General features: G+C 35.5%; 1 protein-coding gene across 8 annotated transcripts in view; it reads left to right on the top strand.

Moving 5' to 3' along the window:
* Positions 1-20,441, top strand: part of UHRF2 (ubiquitin like with PHD and ring finger domains 2) — an 85,851-nt gene that overhangs the window by 7,484 nt on the left and 57,926 nt on the right. For all 8 annotated transcript variants that reach the window (XR_011568034.1, XR_011568032.1, XR_011568037.1 and 5 more), the window contains exon 3: positions 8,844-9,103. Coding sequence is in view for 1 of the 8 variants with exons in the window: in XM_019965970.2 (XP_019821529.2) it covers positions 8,844-9,103 (260 nt within the window). In the remaining 7 variants the exon portion in view is untranslated. The remainder of the gene's footprint in view (positions 1-8,843; positions 9,104-20,441) is intronic.

The following is a 20,441-nucleotide window of genomic DNA, read 5'->3' as shown; positions in this document are numbered from 1 at the left end:
ATGATCATTCCATTTTTCTTTAGTGTTACTAGTTATTTATCTCTAAACAACATTTTGTATTGCCTGTATTTGAAATTTGTCACATGTGGCTATATTTTTTCACTGTTTGTATTATTCCATTTTATTAATATACCATAATACATTTATCTAACCCATGATGAATAGATATTTGGGTTGTTTCCAGTTTTAGCTGTTATACACAGTGCTGTTTTGAGCCAACTATGTGTATCCTGGTATACATGTTCAAGAATTTCTTTAGGAATTTTTACCTAGAAATAAAAATACTGGTGGAATTTCAGTGGAAACCACATCTGTAGACCACCTTGAGGAATTGACATTTTTACAGTGTTGAGTCCCTCATTATTGAAATGATAGATGTCTCCATTAATTTAGATCTTTGACATCTTTCTCCATTACTTTCCTCTTTACATACCTTTGATTTATTTCTAGTAGCTTTGTTTTTGATGCTATTATAAATGGTTACCTTTTAAAATTAGTTTGTTTGCTATATAGAAATGTGATTGATTTATTGACCTTTGTTATCTAGCAACTTCTTCAAATTCTAGTAAATTTTGTAGAAATAATTAACACTTTTGCTTCATCTTTAGCCTTATATTTTTTCATAATTCTTAATGGTTGAGGTAAACTGGGACCCAAACTTAATTTTTCAGAGCTTTTTCAAGGCTAAAAATTAAAGGTTGGTAGACAAAATGAATTACTTAAGAAATGCAAATCAAGATCTATGAAAAAATGCAAACAGATCCACAAAAAAGGAAAAAATCAAAACTGGTGAAGAGGTGTATCAAAGCACCTGGCCTGGCTACACTACACTGAATTGCTTTAAACCCATAAAAAATAATAATGATATCTAAATTGAGCCACAAGATTTTAAAAAAAGGAAAGCTTTCATTTGTTCTATAAATTTGTTCTATAAATTCACTGATACTGAAAACATGATTATAAAAGCACATTAGTATCACTACATACTGATGTAAAATCTAAGTTATAGTTTGCAAATAAAGTAATAACTATATATTAGAGGAACATACGTTGATCAAGTGTGGTTTGTCAGGAAGTGGGATAGTTTATTGTTAGGAAACATTTTAATATAATTCATCATATTAATATAACCAAAGAAAACAAATGATCTAATCTGTTTTCTGCATCTAAATAAAAATTTGAATTTATTTCTGACTTAAAAAAAAAATCCTTGGTAAGAGGAACAGATGGAATAGATGAATATTTTAAACTATACCCAGCATCATGCTTAATGGTGGGGAAAAGCCACAAACATTCCCATTAAAGGTAGAACCAGACAAAGAAGCCTGTTAATGCTATTGTTTAACATCTTTCTAGAAGTTCTAGATAATACAGATAAGCAAAAAACAAAATATTGTAAATCCTGGAGAAGGCAATTAATACTTAGGAATACCTGGTAAGCTGAGAAAATACATAAGAGCATTATGAGCCATCAGCAAAGTGGCTGTTTAAATATCAATGGCTTTCCTTACTATGGTCATTTAGTAAAAGAAAAAAAATTATAGTAACAAAGCAAAAGTCTGGGAATAAACTGACATGATACATACAAAACATATAAATTAGTGCTTTCATATAATGTTCTCAGTTCAGATCAAATTATTAATATTGAAAGTGCACTTGGCAAATTGTCTGTTTCACTCACTGGTTTCATCCCTCTTTCATTTACCAAAACTTTCTACTTGATAATTTTTCACATTATTTTAAAAATAAAGTTGTTACTTTAGAACAGTTTTAGATTTACAGCATAGTTGGGAAGATACTGCAGAGTTCCCATATATCCTACACCCAGTTTGCCCTGTTAACATCTTACATTAGTGTGGCATATTTTTACAATTAATGAACCATATCTCCTTAGCATTTATCTAATGTCTTTTATGTTCCAGAATCCCATCTAGGTTACCACATTACATTTACATTAGTTTATACTAAATAGTCATCTCCTTAGGCTCCTCTTGGCTGTGGCAGTTTCTCAGACTTTGTTTTTGATTACTTTGACAATTTTGAGGTGTATTGGTCAGGTAGTTGTAAAATGCAACATTAGAATATGTTTTCTTCATTGTTAGACTGAATTTAAATACTTGGGGAGGAAGAACACAGAGATAAAGTGCTATTTTCAATGCTCAGAGGTAAAGTGCTATTTTCAATGACATGTCTAGGGCATTGTACTGTTAACGTTCTATTTTGTAATTATTTAAGTTTTAAATGAATAGTAACTTACCATTGTGAACCTTAATCACCTGGCTAAGATGGTGTTTGTCACGTTTCTTCACTGTCAAGTTATTCTCCCTCATCCCCTTTTGCATACTGTATTCTTTGAGATTAAGTGACTATATATATGTAGCCCACTCTTAACACATTGCTGCTGCTGCTAAGTCGCTTCAGTCGTGTCCGACTGTATGCGACCCCATGGACAGCAGTCCACCAGGCCCCTCTGTCCGCAGAATTCTCTAGGCAGGAATACTGGAGTGGGTTGCCATTTCCTTCTCCGTAACACATTATTGACTGGGGGATTTTTGCAGCAACTAAGGCCTGTGACCGGCAATTTGTTATGCAAGTGAATATTGAAACATCTCTGCTGTGGTCAGTAACGTTCAGGTAAAAAAATGTATTCTGCATCTGTGTTTAGTAAGTTGTTACGGAATGGAGAGTTAAGAATCCTCCATATTTAAGGTCAGATTATCTACAAAAGTTATTAGGAATTCTTTTACATGGGAGACTTGCCCCTTCTTCATTTTTTTGGTCATATATTTACACTAGTATGGATATTTTTTCTCCTTTGTCCTTTCCATATGCCCCCATTTGGGGTTTCTTTGATCTTTGTTTTGTTAAAACGTTTCTTTCTGGCACTAGAAGGTGCTGCAGGCTCATCTTGTGTGTTTTCTGCCCCAGTCCTGCAGTCAACCATTTCTCTAAGGAGCCTTAGTTCTTTAATTGGAGAATGATATTGGAAGCTAATACCTAGGCTTTAGATATGCTCCTTGCTTCTGGCATATCCTTGTTTATAGGATCCTCAGTGGAGAAGGCAATGGCACCCCACCCCAGTACTCTTGCCTGAAAAATCCCATGGACAGAGGAGCCTGGTAGGCTGCAATCCATGGGGTTGCTAAGAGTCGGACATGACTGAGTGACTTCACTTTCACTTTTCACTTTCATGCGTTGGAGAAGGAAATGGCAACCCACTCCAGTGTTCTTGGCTGGAGAATCCCAGGGACAAGGGAGCCTGGTGGGCTGCCATCTATGGGGTCGCACAGAGTCGGACATGACCAAAGTGACTTAGCAGCAGCCTCTGACAGCAAGGAAATACATGTATGTATGTGCAAAACTTCTGTATATCCCAGAGAAGGCAATGGGACGCCACTCCAGTACTCTTGCCTGGAAAATCCCATGGATGGAGGAGCCTGGTAGGCTGCAGTCCATGGGGTCGCTAAGAGTTGGACACGACTGAGCAACTTCACTTTCACTTTTCACTTTCATGCATTGGAGAAGGAAATGGCAACCCACTCCAATGTACTTGCCTGGAGAATCCCAGGGATGGTGGAGCCTGATGGGCTGCCGTCTATGGGGTCTCAGAGTCAGTTGGACACGACTGAAGCACATATCTATAAATATTTATGTAACCATCTTTGTATATATTAGGCTTACATTATTACATTTTAACTTTTTATAATGTAACTGTTTGGAAGCTGCTACTTTTGACCAGGTTTGTTTTGGGCCATATAAGTATAAATGTGTTTTCATAGGAGGACCAGCTTATATATCTGCAGGTCTGAGATTAATCAAAGTTAAACTGTTATGGTCAATTTAAATTCTCTATTTAGCACACTTCTCAATACCCAACTGTGTCCCTTCCCGCAATCTAATTTAGAAGAGCATCATGAGAAACTACTTCTCTTAGCAGATTTTTGCATTTTATTTTCAGTGTTAGCACTTTGCTGTCAACTATTCCTCATACTTGCTTTTTTTTTTTAAACATCTCTTATATTTCATATTAATACATAGCATAGATGTTAAGGACTTGAGCTTTCAACTTTCATCAGACTTGGTTTCATATTTCAACTCGGCCATCTTCTGAGTTGGACAAATTTGGCAAGTAAGTACATTGTCTCCCTTTCCTCATTTAGAAATACACTTGGAATCTGGCATGTAAACTCTCAAAAGGCTAGTTATTTGTAAAGTAATATTTAGTCAAAGTTTAGTCAAAGCCACATTTAACCTTCCTTGTTAGTTAAAGAGTGCCAGTACAGATTTACTTGGTTTTTTGGATGAAGCTCAGTAATTGTTATAGGAATTTGAAATTTTGACTAGGGACTTTCATATAGAAGGAATTATTTCTGGATAATTCAGTCACTGAATATTAAGATATTAGTATGTATTTGTACTAGGTGCTAGAAATGATGGGTAAACAGATGATATTGCCATTGCATGGAATTCATGGAATCATACTAGATATTAACTTCTTTTTGGGCTAGCCTGAAAATGCTTAGAGGCTGCTACTTTTGATTTGTTTGCTTTGAATTTTGTCTGTTTTCCTTAGAGCAAGTCTCTGAATAGTAAGTATATAAAAATTTCATTGTTGTGTCTGAATTATTTAAAATTTGGGAAATTTTTTTTTCTCTTTTCATAAATTCTTACCTATGTAATTTTTGGTTTATAAAGATTTTGCTTTATGGATGCGCAAACAGATTTAGGGGCTTTCCCTTTTGCCTAAAAATATTTTTGGACCTCACGATTAGCAGGCACAAAAAGTATATTAAATATTTTCAGGTAAGCATACATAAAACAGACTATAACATTTAAACCTTAAGATGCAATTTTAATTTGAAGTTATTACCTAATAGCAGTCTTGTTTTGCCTTATTTAGTAACTTTGAGCAGTATTTGGTCAGTTGTAGCTATCTTTTCATGTGTAGTAAGAAACTAGTTATCGCTATCATGTTTGGAGAACCTTTGGAAAATAGTGCAGAGGGCAGGGGTCCAATTATTCCCCTTGTACAACACGTTGAATTGCTGACTCTAGGAAGTAGTTTATTTTCCGAAACCAGGTGGACTACTGATGCCTAAATTGGTGTTCTGGTTTTTCTGGAAGCTTTGTATGACTCATATCAGGTCTCGCTGTTGAAATGACTCATTCTGGCTTAAATAATGACTGTTTAGCTTGCTGATAGTAAGCTTTTGGGGTTTACCTAAGTGTGTGGCACTGTTAAACATTTTTATATGTCTGTGCTCATTGTAGCAAATAAAGGAAAAGGAAAGTTATCAATAATTACTAAGTAAACATCATGGATTTCTTAGTATTTCCTGTCTTTTGTCCAAAGTACTATGCTGCTTTTTAAAATCTTTTTGGTCATGAAATGTAATAGACAATACAAATATGAGTAGAACTTAACAACCTATTACAAAGTCATTGTCCATAAATACCACTCAAATTAAGCAATAGATAATAGTACCCCAGAAACTTCTCATGTATCCTCTCTTGATTAAACTACCCCCTCCCTAGTTACCACTACTACCCAAACTTCTATGGTAATCATTTCTTTGCTTTTTATTAACTTTATCCTATTATTACCGTTAAACAGCCTGATAATAACTTTTAACCTATGTCTACATCCCTATTTTTTCTCCATCTGAACTTTATGTAAATAAATAGAACCATATTGTGTTTTGATTTGTAACTCTGAAGAAACATGATATAAAGAGGAATCCTGTTCAGAGTTTGAGAAGCCTTTATTAGCTCCCAGTCCTAGCTGTATTAGAGAAGGAAATGGCAACCCACTCCGGGATTCTTGCCTTGAAAACCCCACGGACATAGGGGCCTGGCAGGCTATAGTCCATGGGGTCACAAAGAGTCGAACACGACCGAAGCAACTTCACTTCACTTCACTTCTAGCTGTATATCTCCTGAGGGCAAGTGTTTTTCACTTCTGAGCCTAATTAAGAAATAAGAATGACTTTGTATTGTAATTTTTAAAGGAGACAATGTATATAGCATTAAGTGGATAATGTATTTCCTAAGCATGGTATAATAAGACTAAACTATGAGCTTTAATAAGTCTTAACATTGAACATATATTGATAATTAGTGGAAGGAGAGTTTTTTCATTTGTTGCTACTGTATGCTTGCTAAGTTAGCACATTATACAAATTGTCACCTAATCTCAATACACTGCAAAGTATGTTACTTTGTAAAAGAAGCTGAGGCTGGAACAGGTTAAGGAATTTGTTTAAGGTTACATTTAGTAGGTGATAAGCAAGGACTTAAACCTAGGTTTATGTGCAGAGCTTGTGTGTTTTCCACAGAACATACAAAACTAGCTAGCTATGGTAAATCCTCAAGTATTTGCTGTTGGCGCTATTTTATTTTTTAATGATTTTTCCTTTCCTCTCATGTGTGGAGCTTTTGTTTGGGGTGTTTTTTTAAATCAAATACTTCGATATGAAAGACTCTTTTCTAAATGTGGCTATCTGTATATCTCAAAGATAATACAAGTTTGGTTCCAAATAATTGCAAAAAAGAGAATACCTCACTAAAGCAGGTAACACAGGTTTTTGGTTTTCCAGTACATATGAAAATTACATTTACACTATTCTGTAGTCTGTTAAGTGTATAATAGCATAATTTCTTTTAAAAATGTGCATACCTTAATGTAAAAATGCTTTATCGCTAAAAAAAATAGTCATCATCTGAGCCTTCAGTAAGTCATGATCTTTTTGCAGGTAGAGGATCTTGTGTCCATGTTAATGGCTGCTGACTGATTAGGGTGGTCATGGCTGTGGCAGTTTCTTAAATAAGACAACAATGAAGTTTGGCCACATTAATTGACTCTTCCTCTCACAAACAAGTTTTCTGTAGCATGCAAGGCTTTGAATAGCATTGTACCCACTTCTTTCAAAATTGGAGTTAACCCCCTCAAACCCTGCCACTGCTTTATCAACTGAGTTTATATAGTATTCTAAATCCTTTGTCATTTCAACAGTCTTCACCACATCTTTACCAGGAATAGATTCCATCTCAAGATACCACTTTCTTTGCTCATTGATAAGGAGCAACTCCTTATCTATTTGCTTCACTGTGGGATTACAGCAGTTCACCTACATCCTCAGTATCCATTTGTAGAACTAATTCTAGTTCTCTTGTTGTTTCCATCACATCTGCAGTTACTTCCTCTACTAAAGTCCTGAACTCCTCCAAGTTCATCCATGAGAGTTGGAATAAACTTTTCCTAAATCCTGTTAATGTTGATATATTGGCCTCTTCCCATAAATTGCAAATGTCCTTAATGGCATCTAGAATGGTCAGTCCTTCCCAGAAGGTTTTCAGTTAACTTTGCTGATGCTGAGATCCATAGGAGGAATCACTATGGTAGCTATATCCTTACATAATGTATAGCAATGTGCAGTAGCAAGAACATAAGCTTTAAGGTTAAGGTGTCTTCAGATCCTAGTTTTGCATTTTATTAACTTCCATTTGGAGCAAGTTAACTTGTCAGAGCTTTTGTTTCCTTATTCTGTAAAATACGATTTATTAATTATTAAGATTGTTAAACCTAACTGAACTAGCCTTGCATAATATCTAGTATATAGGTATTAACTTCTACTATATACTCACCCCCACCCCACCCTATATGATACCTTAAAGTGGTCTTAGACTCAGAAAGAGCTAGGTTGATTGGGTGATGATCTTGTATTAGTCTGGAGAAGGCAATGGCACCCCACTCCAGTACTCTTGCCTGGAAAATCCCATGGGTGGAGGAGCTTGGTAGGCTGCAGTCCGTGGGGTCACTGGGAGTCAGGCATGACTGAGCGACTTGACTTTCACTTTTCACTTTCCTGCATTGGAGAGGGAAATGGCAACCCACTCCAGTGTTCTTGCCTGGAAAATCCCAGGGACGGCGGAGCCTGGTGGGCTGCCGTCTATGGGGTCGCACAGAGTCGGACACGACCGAAGCGACTTAGCAGCAGCAGCAGCTTGTATTAGTCATGTCATTTTTTTGTTTTTAAAGACTTAAAAGTTGAAGGGACTTCTTTAGACCAATTCCTTCAGCTTTTTGACGACATAATTTTTTTAAAAACCAGCTTCTTTAGGTAAATCTAAATTTCTCTGATGTACCTGTTTTACTGACACCTTGTTTTATACATTTTGTTAGATTGTATGATTTAGTTCTGGAACATCCGCTAGAGTTGACTACATATATTTTGCATCTTTATAGCTCTGTTCTCTTTATATTTGTCCTTTGAGGGAGTAAATAATGCATTTGCTAGTGAATTACTTTTGGTGAAACGTAACCCCATTTTGTATAGGTAGGTTCATTAAATACTTTTCTTTGTACATGTGCACAAGTCCCTCTTTTATTTTTGGCTTAATACACTGTTTTCCGGTTGGTCTGACTGTAAGTTATCCAAAGGATTCTAAAGAAATTAATAGAGCAAATTAGTTTCACAATCACAATACTCTAAAGTTCTGGCTTTTTGTTAGTGACATTCTTAATGAATAACATGCCAGGATGACGCTTCGGTACACAAGAATTATATTTTAAAAGTCTAATATAGATAAGGATAAGGAATAGTAAAAGAAAATACCTATTTCACTGAAGAATATTGGGAGGAAAGTTAATTTTCATATTAGTAAATAACAGATTTGACAGTATAATCCAAAAGAATAGTTTTGTTCTAATCTTTGAAATTACTTTAAACTTTTGTATCTGCAAATATTAACCGTGATAACTCTCAAAATAACTTGAGTTATATTAAGGTTTTTGAAGCAATAGATGAAGTTACGCTTCATTAACTAATTTTAAACTTTTTTAGGTAAATGAATTGGTGGATGCCAGAGATGTCGCCCTTGGTGCTTGGTTTGAAGCACGTATACATAGTGTTACTAGAGCTTCTGATGGACACTCACGTGGCAAAACTCCACTGAAGAATGGCAGTTCTTGTAAAAGGACTAATGGAAATGTAAATCATAATTCCAAAGAGAACACAAAAAAATTGGACAATGTACCCTCTACATCTAATTCAGATTCTGTTGCTGCTGATGAAGACGTTATTTATCATATCGAGTATGATGAGTAAGTGCTCATGATATTGAGGACTTCATTCATATTTTTGTTTGCAGAAGCAAAATCTCCCATTTCAAGATTGTTTTCAAATAAGTCTTTCTGAAGAGATCATCTAGGAGTCATGTTTGGTCTAGTACCGTTTGTTTTTCTTTCTGATCAGTGGTTATAATATAATAAGAGCTCCTTAACATTCAGCGTTTGGCTCATAAGTAGTTTGTGTTTGGTATCCTAATACCTGGCTTAATTTAATATGTAAGGTTTTCTGTCTGGTCCTCTGGTATGTTAGGGCTTTTGCTATGCATTTTAAGAATATTTTAGAAAATATATAATAACATGGGATGTTATTTAGAATGGAGTTGAAATATTTTCTGAAAGCTATTGCTGAGTTAATTCACATAAAATTTATACATATAAAGGATACAATTCACTGTCTTTAATATAGTCACAGGATTGAGCATTATCGCAAACTAATCTTAGAACACTTTTATTTTCCCTCCAAAAAACTGTATAAGCAGCAATTACTTCCCAATCTCCCTCTCCCAACCAAAGGTATTTAAATGTTCATGTGAAAGCAGTATGAAGAACTTGCTTTGAGGGCCTAGACTCTAACACTGAATTATCATCTTCCTTACCTATTTTTAAAATCCTACTATAAAATTTACTATGGTGAAAGATTTAGTATTTATTCAACACTACATAAACTTTTAAGTCTTCACTCAAGTGACATCTTCATATATGTAGAAAATATGCAACCAAATCTTTTATCAAGTGTGAGTTCAAGATTCTAAAACAGTTGTAATTTTTCTTACAAAAATGGTATAAAAGACTTTGGTGTTGACACATGTTTCCAGGATACCTGGAAAGGGCTTAAAAGTAGATCCCTTTTATCTTTTCTGATACTTCTTATGGCTCTGACTAAGTTGCCAACATGGCTTATTTCAAATGGGCCATCATACTGTTTTTTTTTTTTTTACCATAGTAGATGATAATAGAACCGACAGTTTAAATGAGTATTAAAATGTAGGATTGGCAAGGACTTGAAATATTGGTAAATCAAGGCTGGGATAGGAAGGGAATGGAGTTGGTAGGTTAACAGTAACCAGTCTCTGGGTTTATGAGTACCATGACAAAGAGGCAAGATACCGCATTAGTGGGGGACTTCAGCTATCTGTGTATCTGTTGTCAACAAGTAGAGTTCTTGATTTGTTTTGAGTGTTTATTTCTTAGAGAAAAGAACTCAGAAACCAGCTACTTGGGACCTGATTCTGGCCCATAAAGGAGTTGTTATTTGGCCAAAAATTAATAATTGTATAAATGGCACAGTGTGGAAATAGGGTGAGTTTTAAACACTAAGTGAACTAAGGCTTACTAAATTTTTACAGGTTTAGGGGCTCTTAGTTGGTTTTGGAATAAGACTTTCCAAGCGATAGGCCTGAGTTTGGTATAATGTTAAAGGATAAATCATAGTGTCTTTGCATTTATTTGACTATTTATTTATTTGGTTGCACCAGGTTGGCATGTGGGGGTCTAGTTCCCTGACCAGAGATGGAACCTGGGCCCACTGTCTTGGTAGCGTAAGCCACTGGACAGTCCCTGGCTATTTTTTAATGTAGGAGAAATTTATTTTGACTAGAGTGAATGTTAGTAAAAGGAAGTGTAAACCCAGAATGCATGAGAAGACTAAAATTATCTGTTCAAAATAATTTCACAGGATGGAATTATTTCAGTAATGACAAGGAAAACAGTATCTGAACTTTCTTTGAGAAATAAAGTGTTAGAAGCTTAGTGGTAAATATCACTTACATCTTCAAAAAGAACAAAGGACTATATGAAATAAAGTATGAAAATAGATGAGTTTCTGGATAAGAGTCCCAAATAACAAAAGGCTGGTGTAAGCACCTAGAAAGACCCATGACCTCATATGGATGTGATGACAAATCTTGTTAAAATTTCGTTCGTCATGGTTATCAGAAAAGTTAAAAACTATAGTCAAGTTTATGTTAATTTCAATAACTTATTAAACAAGTTCTTACTTTCTTGGATGGAGGATGCATTGACAAGAGATGGGCATATATGGCTTAGCAATAGTAATACAGATTGTTAATGAGTAGTAAGCTCCAACTTAGTCAGCAGAATGTAGCTGTCAAATAGTTACACTGTAGGGTGTTTGATTAGAAACAAGATACCTAGAATAAGACTGGTGTTCCTGTTATACTGAGCTGATTATTCTCTACTTGGATATCTTTAGAACTCAAAATGTAAAATGTAAAGCCATCATGAAGAATAGCTGAAAGAACTAAGTATTTAGCTTGAAAAGACTGGGATCAGGATACCTTTCATATTTTAAAAGCTCTGGGAGGAAGTTCTGTACAATGCACAAAGTAGGTTTCAGGATACCCTGGGCTTCCCAGGTGGTGCAGTGGTAAAGAATCTGCCTGCCAGTGCAAGAGACGTGAGAGACATGGGTTCAGTCCCTGGGTCGAGAAGATTCCCTGGAGGAGGAAATGGCAATCCACTCCAGTATTCTTGCCTGGAAAACTCATGGATAGAAGAGCCTGGTGGGCTGCAGTCCATGGGGTCACAGAGAGTTGGACACGACTGAGCATGCACACAGTGCACTTTAGGATAACAAACTTCCTACCAGCCAGATCTCTAAAGATAGAGAATGATCTGCCCTGAGAAGCAGACAAAGATAAGCATTGACCAGCTTCAATCTTAGATGGGGGATTACTAAATATGTACATTGCAAACGAATAATCCAGTCATTCTAACTTTAATTTTCACTTTCAAAACAGTATTTGTCAGACAATTTTTTTGTACTTAAACTTGATAAATTCTAAGTACATATAGGCTGCATTTATGCTTCTCATCTAGTACTATCATTTATCAGTGAATTAATTCATTTTTCTCATAGAATAAGTTGAAAGTAATCTGCTTGATTATTTCCAAACTCTGAGTGCAACAGTGCATTTTGAACAACTTGTCATTTAGCCTTAGCAGAGGGATATGGTACTTGGGACCAAGGAACCTGTCAGAGGAATTCTTTGGGAGTAAGTTTAAAATGGTGGTGTTGAGAAGTTAGTTTTATGGTGACCTACTGGTTCTAACATATTAACCAGATCAGAGTTTAAAACAATTTTTAATCTATGAGAAGTGACAGACATTACAGAATTATGATATAAGGTCCACGGTTTCACCAGTCTAGCCCCAAAAGCCAGATCTAGTAGTTAACATTGTTATAGAATCTAAATGAAATCATTTGTTTCCTAATCTTACTTCATTTTTCCTCAAAATTATAGCTACAAATATTCTTAGTTCATAAAAAGCAGGTTATAATAGATTTATTTGAACTGTTTTAAGGTTTAAGAAAGTTTTACTGTTTGTAAGAGTCCCTTTTCTATAGATTCTTCAATGAACATAGACTGAATTTAGAGCTTCTTACTACAAATAATGTAAAGCAAGATCATGGAGTTAACATCAGAGTGCCTGATTCAAAAAACTTATTTGTGTGTGTGTGTGTGTGTGTTTTTAATGATTGTTGTTCTGACTCATCTAGCATAACCCTTGTCTGAGCAAGGGTTTTGTATTTCTAGAGTTAAACCAACCCATTAAGTACTTTGGGAGAAAGAGTTGGCAGTATAAATATTAAATCTAGACTTTAGAGATTTAGATCCAAAGGATTCTTAAATCTTTTGTAAAGTTTTTAAAATTCTTAAAAGCAGCTATGTTAAGACAAATCACACAGCATTCAATTTGCCCATTTAAGTGTAAAATTCAATTTTTTTTTTTAGTATATTAACAGGATTGTACAACAGTCACCACAATCTAATATAGAACATTTTCATCTTCCAAAAACCTCATACCCATTAGCAGTCACTCTCCATTCGCCTACTCCTGCCCCCGCCTCCACCGGCCCTTTTCTCAACCCCTCTCAGCCACAGGCAATCAGGACTCTTCTGACTCTGGATGTGTGTATTTTGGACATTGCATATAAATGGACCCCTCTAATATGTGGTCTTTTGTGACTGGCTTTTTTTACTTAGTAAAAGTAAAAAGGTTCATCCATGTTGGAGCTTGTGTATCAGTACTTTATTCCTTTTTATTGCCAAATAATTTATTGCCAAACCACAGTTTACTTATCCATTTATCAGTTTATGGGCACTGGTGTTTTCTACTTTTTGCTGCTATGAACCTTCATGTACTATTTTTTGTGGGGGCATTTTAATTTTGGGGTATGTATGTGGCAGAGGGATTGCTGGGCTGTATGGCAGTTATGTTTTACCTTGGGAAGAAGTGCCAGATTTATTTCCAGATGGCTGCACCATTTTATATTCCCATGAGTTATGTATGGAAGTTCCATTTTCTCCATATCCTCACCAAAAGCTCAACCACTTCTCGATTAGAGCCATCCTGTAGTGTTGGAGTATAACTGTATTATACTATATGTATATATTTATATATATTTGCATGTTGTGTATATATATATGTCATTTTATAGTATTGTAGGTATAATTGACCTACAACACTGTATCAGCTACAGGTGTTGAATAGTGATTCAGTATTTTTATACAAAGTGTGTTTGTTGGAGAAGGACTGTGCCTGATCGAAACTTTTTTTCCCTAGTATATTTGGCAGAAAATAAAAGGAAAGTAATACAGGAAATTAAAAATGCATGAAGTCGTTATGGTCAAAGAAAGAGAACATGAAAAACTTCCTTTATTTCCTAGTAATATTGTGCTGTATATTTCCATAGCTTTCTAAAAGTTGTGTTTATTCCCATTAGTTACTCTCTGTAGTTATTGAAGGTTTAAAATTTTTAAGGGTCCTAAAGACTTAAATTCACAAAGCTATAACTGCAGTCTTGTGAGAGTAGAGATCCCAAAGCTATTGTGATGAAGAGCTGTGACCTTGACTGATGTGGAAGTAGATGAAAAGGGGCAGTCAGTTCCTTAGCATTTCTAGTAGTTTAATATGTCTATAGTGTAGCTTACAGGTACTTACATTAAGTCTTTTTTAAATTTAGGTTTACTTAATTACACTAACTCTTATGTACCAGACTCTGAGCTAACTTCTTACTTGAATGTTCATATAATCTTTAACATAACTATAATGTTACGTTAACTCCCATATGAAGAGACCAAGACTTATGTAACTTGCCAGAGGTCACATATGTTAAATGGTCTAACTCCAGAGCTTAAGCGTTAACCAATATGCATTATTGCCACTGTTCCTAAACATGGTATATGTAATTGGTAGTAGCCTACGTGACTTCAAAGTTCAAACATTCTGTATGACCTAAAAACTGGCTTTCGACTCTGCCAGGGTTTTAAAGCAGATAGCACTCACAACTTTGAGTTCAATCCTGGGTATATAAGCAACTGAGGGCACACTACTGAGTTTGATCTATACTCATCACTTGGCTGCTCTATCAACAGATAAAGGCTTAAGTCCTTACCCTGCTTTTGTATTAAGAAACATCTGTTCCTTGTGGATTTGGTTTAGATTCATTTTAATTAGGCTAGGGGTTCTCAACCCTACTTCCATGTTAGTTGTCTAAGAAGCTTTAAAAATATCAATCCCTAGGACCTACTCCCAGAACTTCCTGTATGATTGATCTTTGGGACTTCCAAGCATCGGTGTCTAAAAAGTTCCTCTGGGATTCTAATATGTAGCCATAGTGAGAACTATGGGCTTAGAACAGTGGTTCTCAAAGTGTAGACCTGGCTGGGAATGTCAGCATTATACTTGATAGAAATCCAATTCCTTATACTTACTCCAGATATAATAAGTTGACCTCTGTAGGTGGCCCTACAGTCTGGGTTTTAATATGTCCTCTGGGTGGTTCATATGTATACTCAAATTTAAGAACCACTCACTCATTGCCTTTTGTCCAGCCTTATCAGTTGCTATCACACACCTGCCTCTAAAGACCAATATGAGGGAAAGGGTTTGATATGACAATTTAAATATAGTAAATAAAGACTGGAGATGATATACTATACCTGAGGGACCTGAGTGTTCATCTTTTAGTACCTATATAGGTGGCATATGGCTTGTTGATTTTTCCATTTTTGTTTTTATGTAGATAAAATTGTTAAGTCTTTTTTCTATTAATAGAAGAATTGTATTTCATTCAAGCTGAATGATCTATATCATTTAAATGAGGGCCCATATTCCACTATGCAGTCTTTGTGCCAGCTTGGCTAACATAGGGAAGCAATGTCCATAACAAGTTTGTGGAGAATTTATCTTTTATGGTATATTGGTAATTTTTGTTTGTTTGTTTATTCTTTATATATATATGTATATATTTTTTTAACTGAAGGATAATTGCTTTACAGAATTTTGTTGTCTTCTGTCAAACCTCAACATGAATCAGCCGTAGGTACACATATATCCCGGAGAAGGCAATGGCAACCCACTCCAGTACTCTTGCCTGGAAAATCCCATGGACAGAGAGGCCTGGTAGGCTGCAGTCCATGGGGTCGCTAGGAGTCGGACACGACTGAGCGACTTCACTTTCACTTTTCACTTTCATGCACTGGAGAAGGAAATGGCAGCCCACTCCAGTGTTCTTGCCTGGAGAATCCCAGGGACAAGGGAGCCTGGTGGGCTGCCATCTACGGGGTCGCACAGAATCGGATACGACTGAAGTGACTTAGCAGCAGCAGCATACATATATCTCCTTCCTTTTGAACCTCCCTCCCATCTCCCTCTCCATCCCACCCCTCTAGGTTGATACAGAGGCCCTGTTTGAAGTTTCCTGAGCCATACAGCAAACTTCCCTTGGCTCTCTATTTTACATATGGTAATGTAAGTTTTCATGTTACTCTCTCCATACACCTCACCCTCTCCTCCCCTCTCCCCATGTTTGTAAGTCTATTCTCTGTCTGTTTCTCCACTGGTAATTTTTTTTAGCCAGTCAATGTTTTGAGTTTTGTGACAATTTTAGTATGTTAACATCATTCACATACTGTTTCTTTTGACTTGAAAATTTCTCTGAATTCCCCAAACTTGCACTTCCTCTTAAGAACTCAACCCAGATCATATAAAAGGAACATGGTAGTAGTATTTGCAGAATTAGCTCCAGAATGACTGTTTAAAAGTATACTTTATTTCTTCTCTCTGTTCCATCAGCCATTAAGTATTGGTAAATTCTGGAGTGGGGGATAACACTGTATATAGTAGTTGAATATTTGCTCTGAGATCTAGTCCTGGCTTTCCTTTTGAATTACACTCTAAAATGCATCTGTGGTTTTAAGACAAGCTTCCTGAATTTGGCTTCATGTTGAATTAGATCTCAGAATCTTCCCACATACATGCTTTCCTGCTTGTACATCCTTATAACATGTACCTTTATAGGTCATTTGAAAAGGTGAATTTGGGAATACTAGTCATGTTAGTGGCTTTTTAAAATTGCTTTGTTAAATTTAGTGGTTTAATTTAGAGATCTTGATTTATAAATTGGAGCTAATTTCTATAAAGAGAAATGTAAGTTAGAAACCTCTAGTAGTTTGAACAAGGAAGTATATATCTAAAGAGGGAAAATGTTTATGAAAGTTACTTTATTTCTATATCTTAATAACTGTCAATGGCTAGGCAAAGTTGAAATCTTGAAACATGAATAAGTGTTAAGAGTTTTCATAATGATGTGAAAATTACCATATAAGCTTTCATGTTCCATAGTGTTCACATTTAGAATAGAAATGTCAGTTTACCTTGGAAACAAACTTCTTATTTTGAATTTTTAGTAAATTATTCTGAAGTACCCTTTTAAAAGTATAGTTCAGTAATTCTCTTTTTAATACAATGATATGTGCCAGGCACTCCAGAAGTACTTTACCTGGATTATTTCATGTAATCCTTGTTAAACAGTCGATGGAGTAGATACTTTTCTAAGTGTAAAGAAGGAATAACTGAGATTTAGAGAAGTTAGCTAACATACCCAGTATTGAATAGTTGATAGGAGGTAGATCGAGATTTGGAAAAGCACATACTTAGAACCATACTACCAGACTACCTCTCACTTTGAGAGAAGCCTGCTTATAAAATATTTTAATATATAAATAAATATATATAATATTATAAAGCAGTTCCTGCTAAGTCACTTCAGTCGTGTCCAACTCTGTGCGATCCCATAGACGGCAGCCCAGCAGGCTCCCCCGTCCCTGGGATTCTCCAGGCAAGAACACTGGAGTGGGTTGCCATTTCCTTCTCCAGTGCATGAAAGTGAAAAGTGAAAGTGAAGTCACTCAGGCGTGTCCAACCCTCAGTGACCCCATGGACTGCAGCCTTCCAGGCTCCTCTGTCCATAGGATTTTCCAGGCAAGAGTACTGGAGTGGGGTGCCATTGCCTTTACATATTTTTAAATTTTCTGTCAGTCTCTCCAGTTATACTTTTACAGAACAGAAACCTTAAATCAATAAACAAATACCTGTGTGCTTTCTTTTTCTCTGTAAGGAAAAATGGATTATTAAACTGCTGTTTTTAACACAGTGTCAAGGCTCAACCCATGGGAATGAGATCAGATGGAACTGTTAGAGCATCACTTAGGACTTGGAGGGTAACTTATGCTGGGCTACAATTAAAAGCCCATCTGGTGAATGTCTTAGAATAATGTTGTCATTGCCACCAGCAGTCTTTTTAAGATTTTTTTTTTTTTGAGTTATTCTGAGCCTGTGGTGCATGCTTTTGAGTAGCCTTAATTATGGTTACCACAAATAGAAGTCAGTGAGCCAATTTTGAATAAAATCAAGTGATATTTTTAAGTAAAAGTTCTATAAAGTAACAAAACTGATTTTCTTGAATGTATTGATATGATCTGTTTCTAAGGACTGTCAAAAATGTTTGAATGATTTCTGTATTCTCACAGGAGGAAAGGAGTATGATTTTTAAAAATCAGGTCAGCGTGTCATGTTGATCTTGAGTAGGGAGCTATAAATGAGAAGTTAAGTTTCAGAACCCTGGTGCAGTGACAAGTCTGCTTCATTGTTTCTTGGTTGTTACTGACATGTTTGCCAAAAACTTAGAATATTTCCTCTATGACTTGCAGTGTTCTGAATGGATAGAAATCAAAAGGAGGGCAGACGTTAGATCTTTAACCTTATTGTTGTTCTTCTCTTGTGTTAAAAGATAACTTAGTGCTTAAAAAAGTAACTACAGATATCAGTTGATTTCACTTTTTCAAATTTATACATCATTCCTTTATAGTAGTATTTCTCAAAGATGGTCAGCAAAACTGTGGATTGACCCAGGTAAGGTGTCTATAGTGCAGTTTCCTGAGGGCTGTCAAAGCCCCACTCCATGCATTGGGTTGGCCTGGAGTAGAGCCCAGGAATCTGCTTTTCAAACAGGCAGCCAGGGCCTTATTAAGTATACAGATCATTGGTTCTGTTATAGGCTGCATAGTTTTCAGGCATTAGAATCAGAAATTTGGTTTGAATTCTAGGTCCTTGGTTAAGTTTTTTGCTTTGCTTTTTTTAAACTTTCAGCTATAATTTCCTCATTTGTAAATATCTACTTGACTGTGTTCTCTTTTTCCCTAACAACCTCGAAAAGTATCCAGTAATAATAGCCAATTTTCTGCTTTTAATTTATTAATAAGACCAAGTTATTTTGGTAAGTACTCTAAAATAATTTACCTTTGGCATAGGTATTTTTAAACCTAATTACATTGTTTTAACAATTAAAAGTTATACACCATTGTTAACATGTTGTACAAATTTTTATTTATATGTATGTATTTAAGTCCTACTGTAAGCAGTTTTAAGTAAGTTATTTTTGTGAGTAAGCTTTACATTTAAGGTGTGAAAGTTAGCAGTGCTACTTATTAGATTAAAAAATGCTCTCTTTTTGCATGTAGTATGACATTAAAGATTGGCTAAACTAGAACATGCCTCCAGATGAATGTTGTCCTTATTTAAGCATTTTAACCCCAGGAAGCCATGTTTTGAAAGAAGGTTGCAGTGATAGTACTTTGCTTAATACAGTTTGAATCTTGTAAAATGATTAGTTAGCTTACAAGTCACCTAAGGAAATGTACTTTTACTTTCTTATAACAAACCTATTGTAAAAATTGTGCTTAATCAATTTCCTTGTAGTTTAATTCCCCAGGTTTTACTCTATGATTTGCTAATTGAGAACACAGTTGGATTTTGTTAAAATGTCACATAGTTCAGGATCATCAAAAGCATATACTGAAGGATAGCTCTAAAAGATACCTGAAGAGTATGTAGAGCAATGAAAATGTTACTGGGAAGAAAAGACTTAGGGATATTTAAGGTTTATCTGAGAATATAGACTGTATAACACCAAAGTGTTTCTCTACTCTCAAAGATGCAAAGTAGCTAACTAGAATAGTCTGTCTTACATCTCTATTAGGGTAATAACTTGACTTCAGGTTCTGAGAACAGGAATGCACGAAGTGTAATTACAAAAAAAAGGACCCTAGTCTCATCTTTCCATATCTGTATGTAAGCTCATGGCACAGTCTAGATAAAGTCAGCTTTGATAAGTTCCTACCTCTCTGCTTCAGATTTTGAGGGATGTCTTGAGCCCTGTTTTAGAATTTTTTTTTAAGCTTCCAGCACTTTCCAAAATATTTGATGCAGTCTCCTGCAGTCTTCCTCAATGCCAGTGCTGGAAGAAGTCAGTGCTTGGACCAGTTTGTAGTGCTTATCTTCAGCTCTTTGACGCCATGGGAGGCAAGGAATGCTGTGTTAGAGATTGCTTTTTAAGAATGCCAAAAACATAATCTTTAAAGTACCTTTTTCTTATCTTTGTATAGAATTCTTCATTGCCACTTAACTATCCTAAAACACAGTGGTCATAGTTGATTTATTACATTTTTTTCAAGAGCTTTAGTTATATAAAAGATTTTTTTATTTAATGAGTTGCATGTTTCCAAACATTTGTCAGCCTGTTACATCCCAAACACACCAAAGGTTGAACATGGTACCTGGTTCTTAATGAAAACTTGGTATTTTACAGTGTAAGTTGTGGTAGAAGTATGCACACCTAGCTTTCAGAATACCTTAAGTTCTGAGAATATAAGGTAGAGAAGATAATTCTGTATTCCTGAAGGAGGAGAATGCTAGGATACCAGGATAAGGAGATAAGGTGTTACCTGAGGGTAGACTAGTATGGGTGGAGTGTAGAAGATACATGGTGAGTAATAAGAAACCAAACTAAAGGTGAATAAAGATTTCCAGCTAAATGTGGCAGATTAAGATGCATGTTTGTCTCCACTCCTTAAACCCTCCTAGAAGATAGTAAAAGAATAAAGGCATAAGCCCCTGAGGACAAAAAATAATGTGGTAGAAGTAAAACACAGAAGAGAAAACAACA

This window comes from Bos indicus, chromosome 8, assembly GCF_029378745.1.
Source record: "Bos indicus isolate NIAB-ARS_2022 breed Sahiwal x Tharparkar chromosome 8, NIAB-ARS_B.indTharparkar_mat_pri_1.0, whole genome shotgun sequence".
NCBI classification, from domain to species: domain Eukaryota; kingdom Metazoa; phylum Chordata; class Mammalia; order Artiodactyla; family Bovidae; genus Bos; species Bos indicus.
The sequence above is the reverse complement of the archived record's forward strand: the minus strand, read 5'-3'. Positions and strand labels throughout refer to the sequence as shown.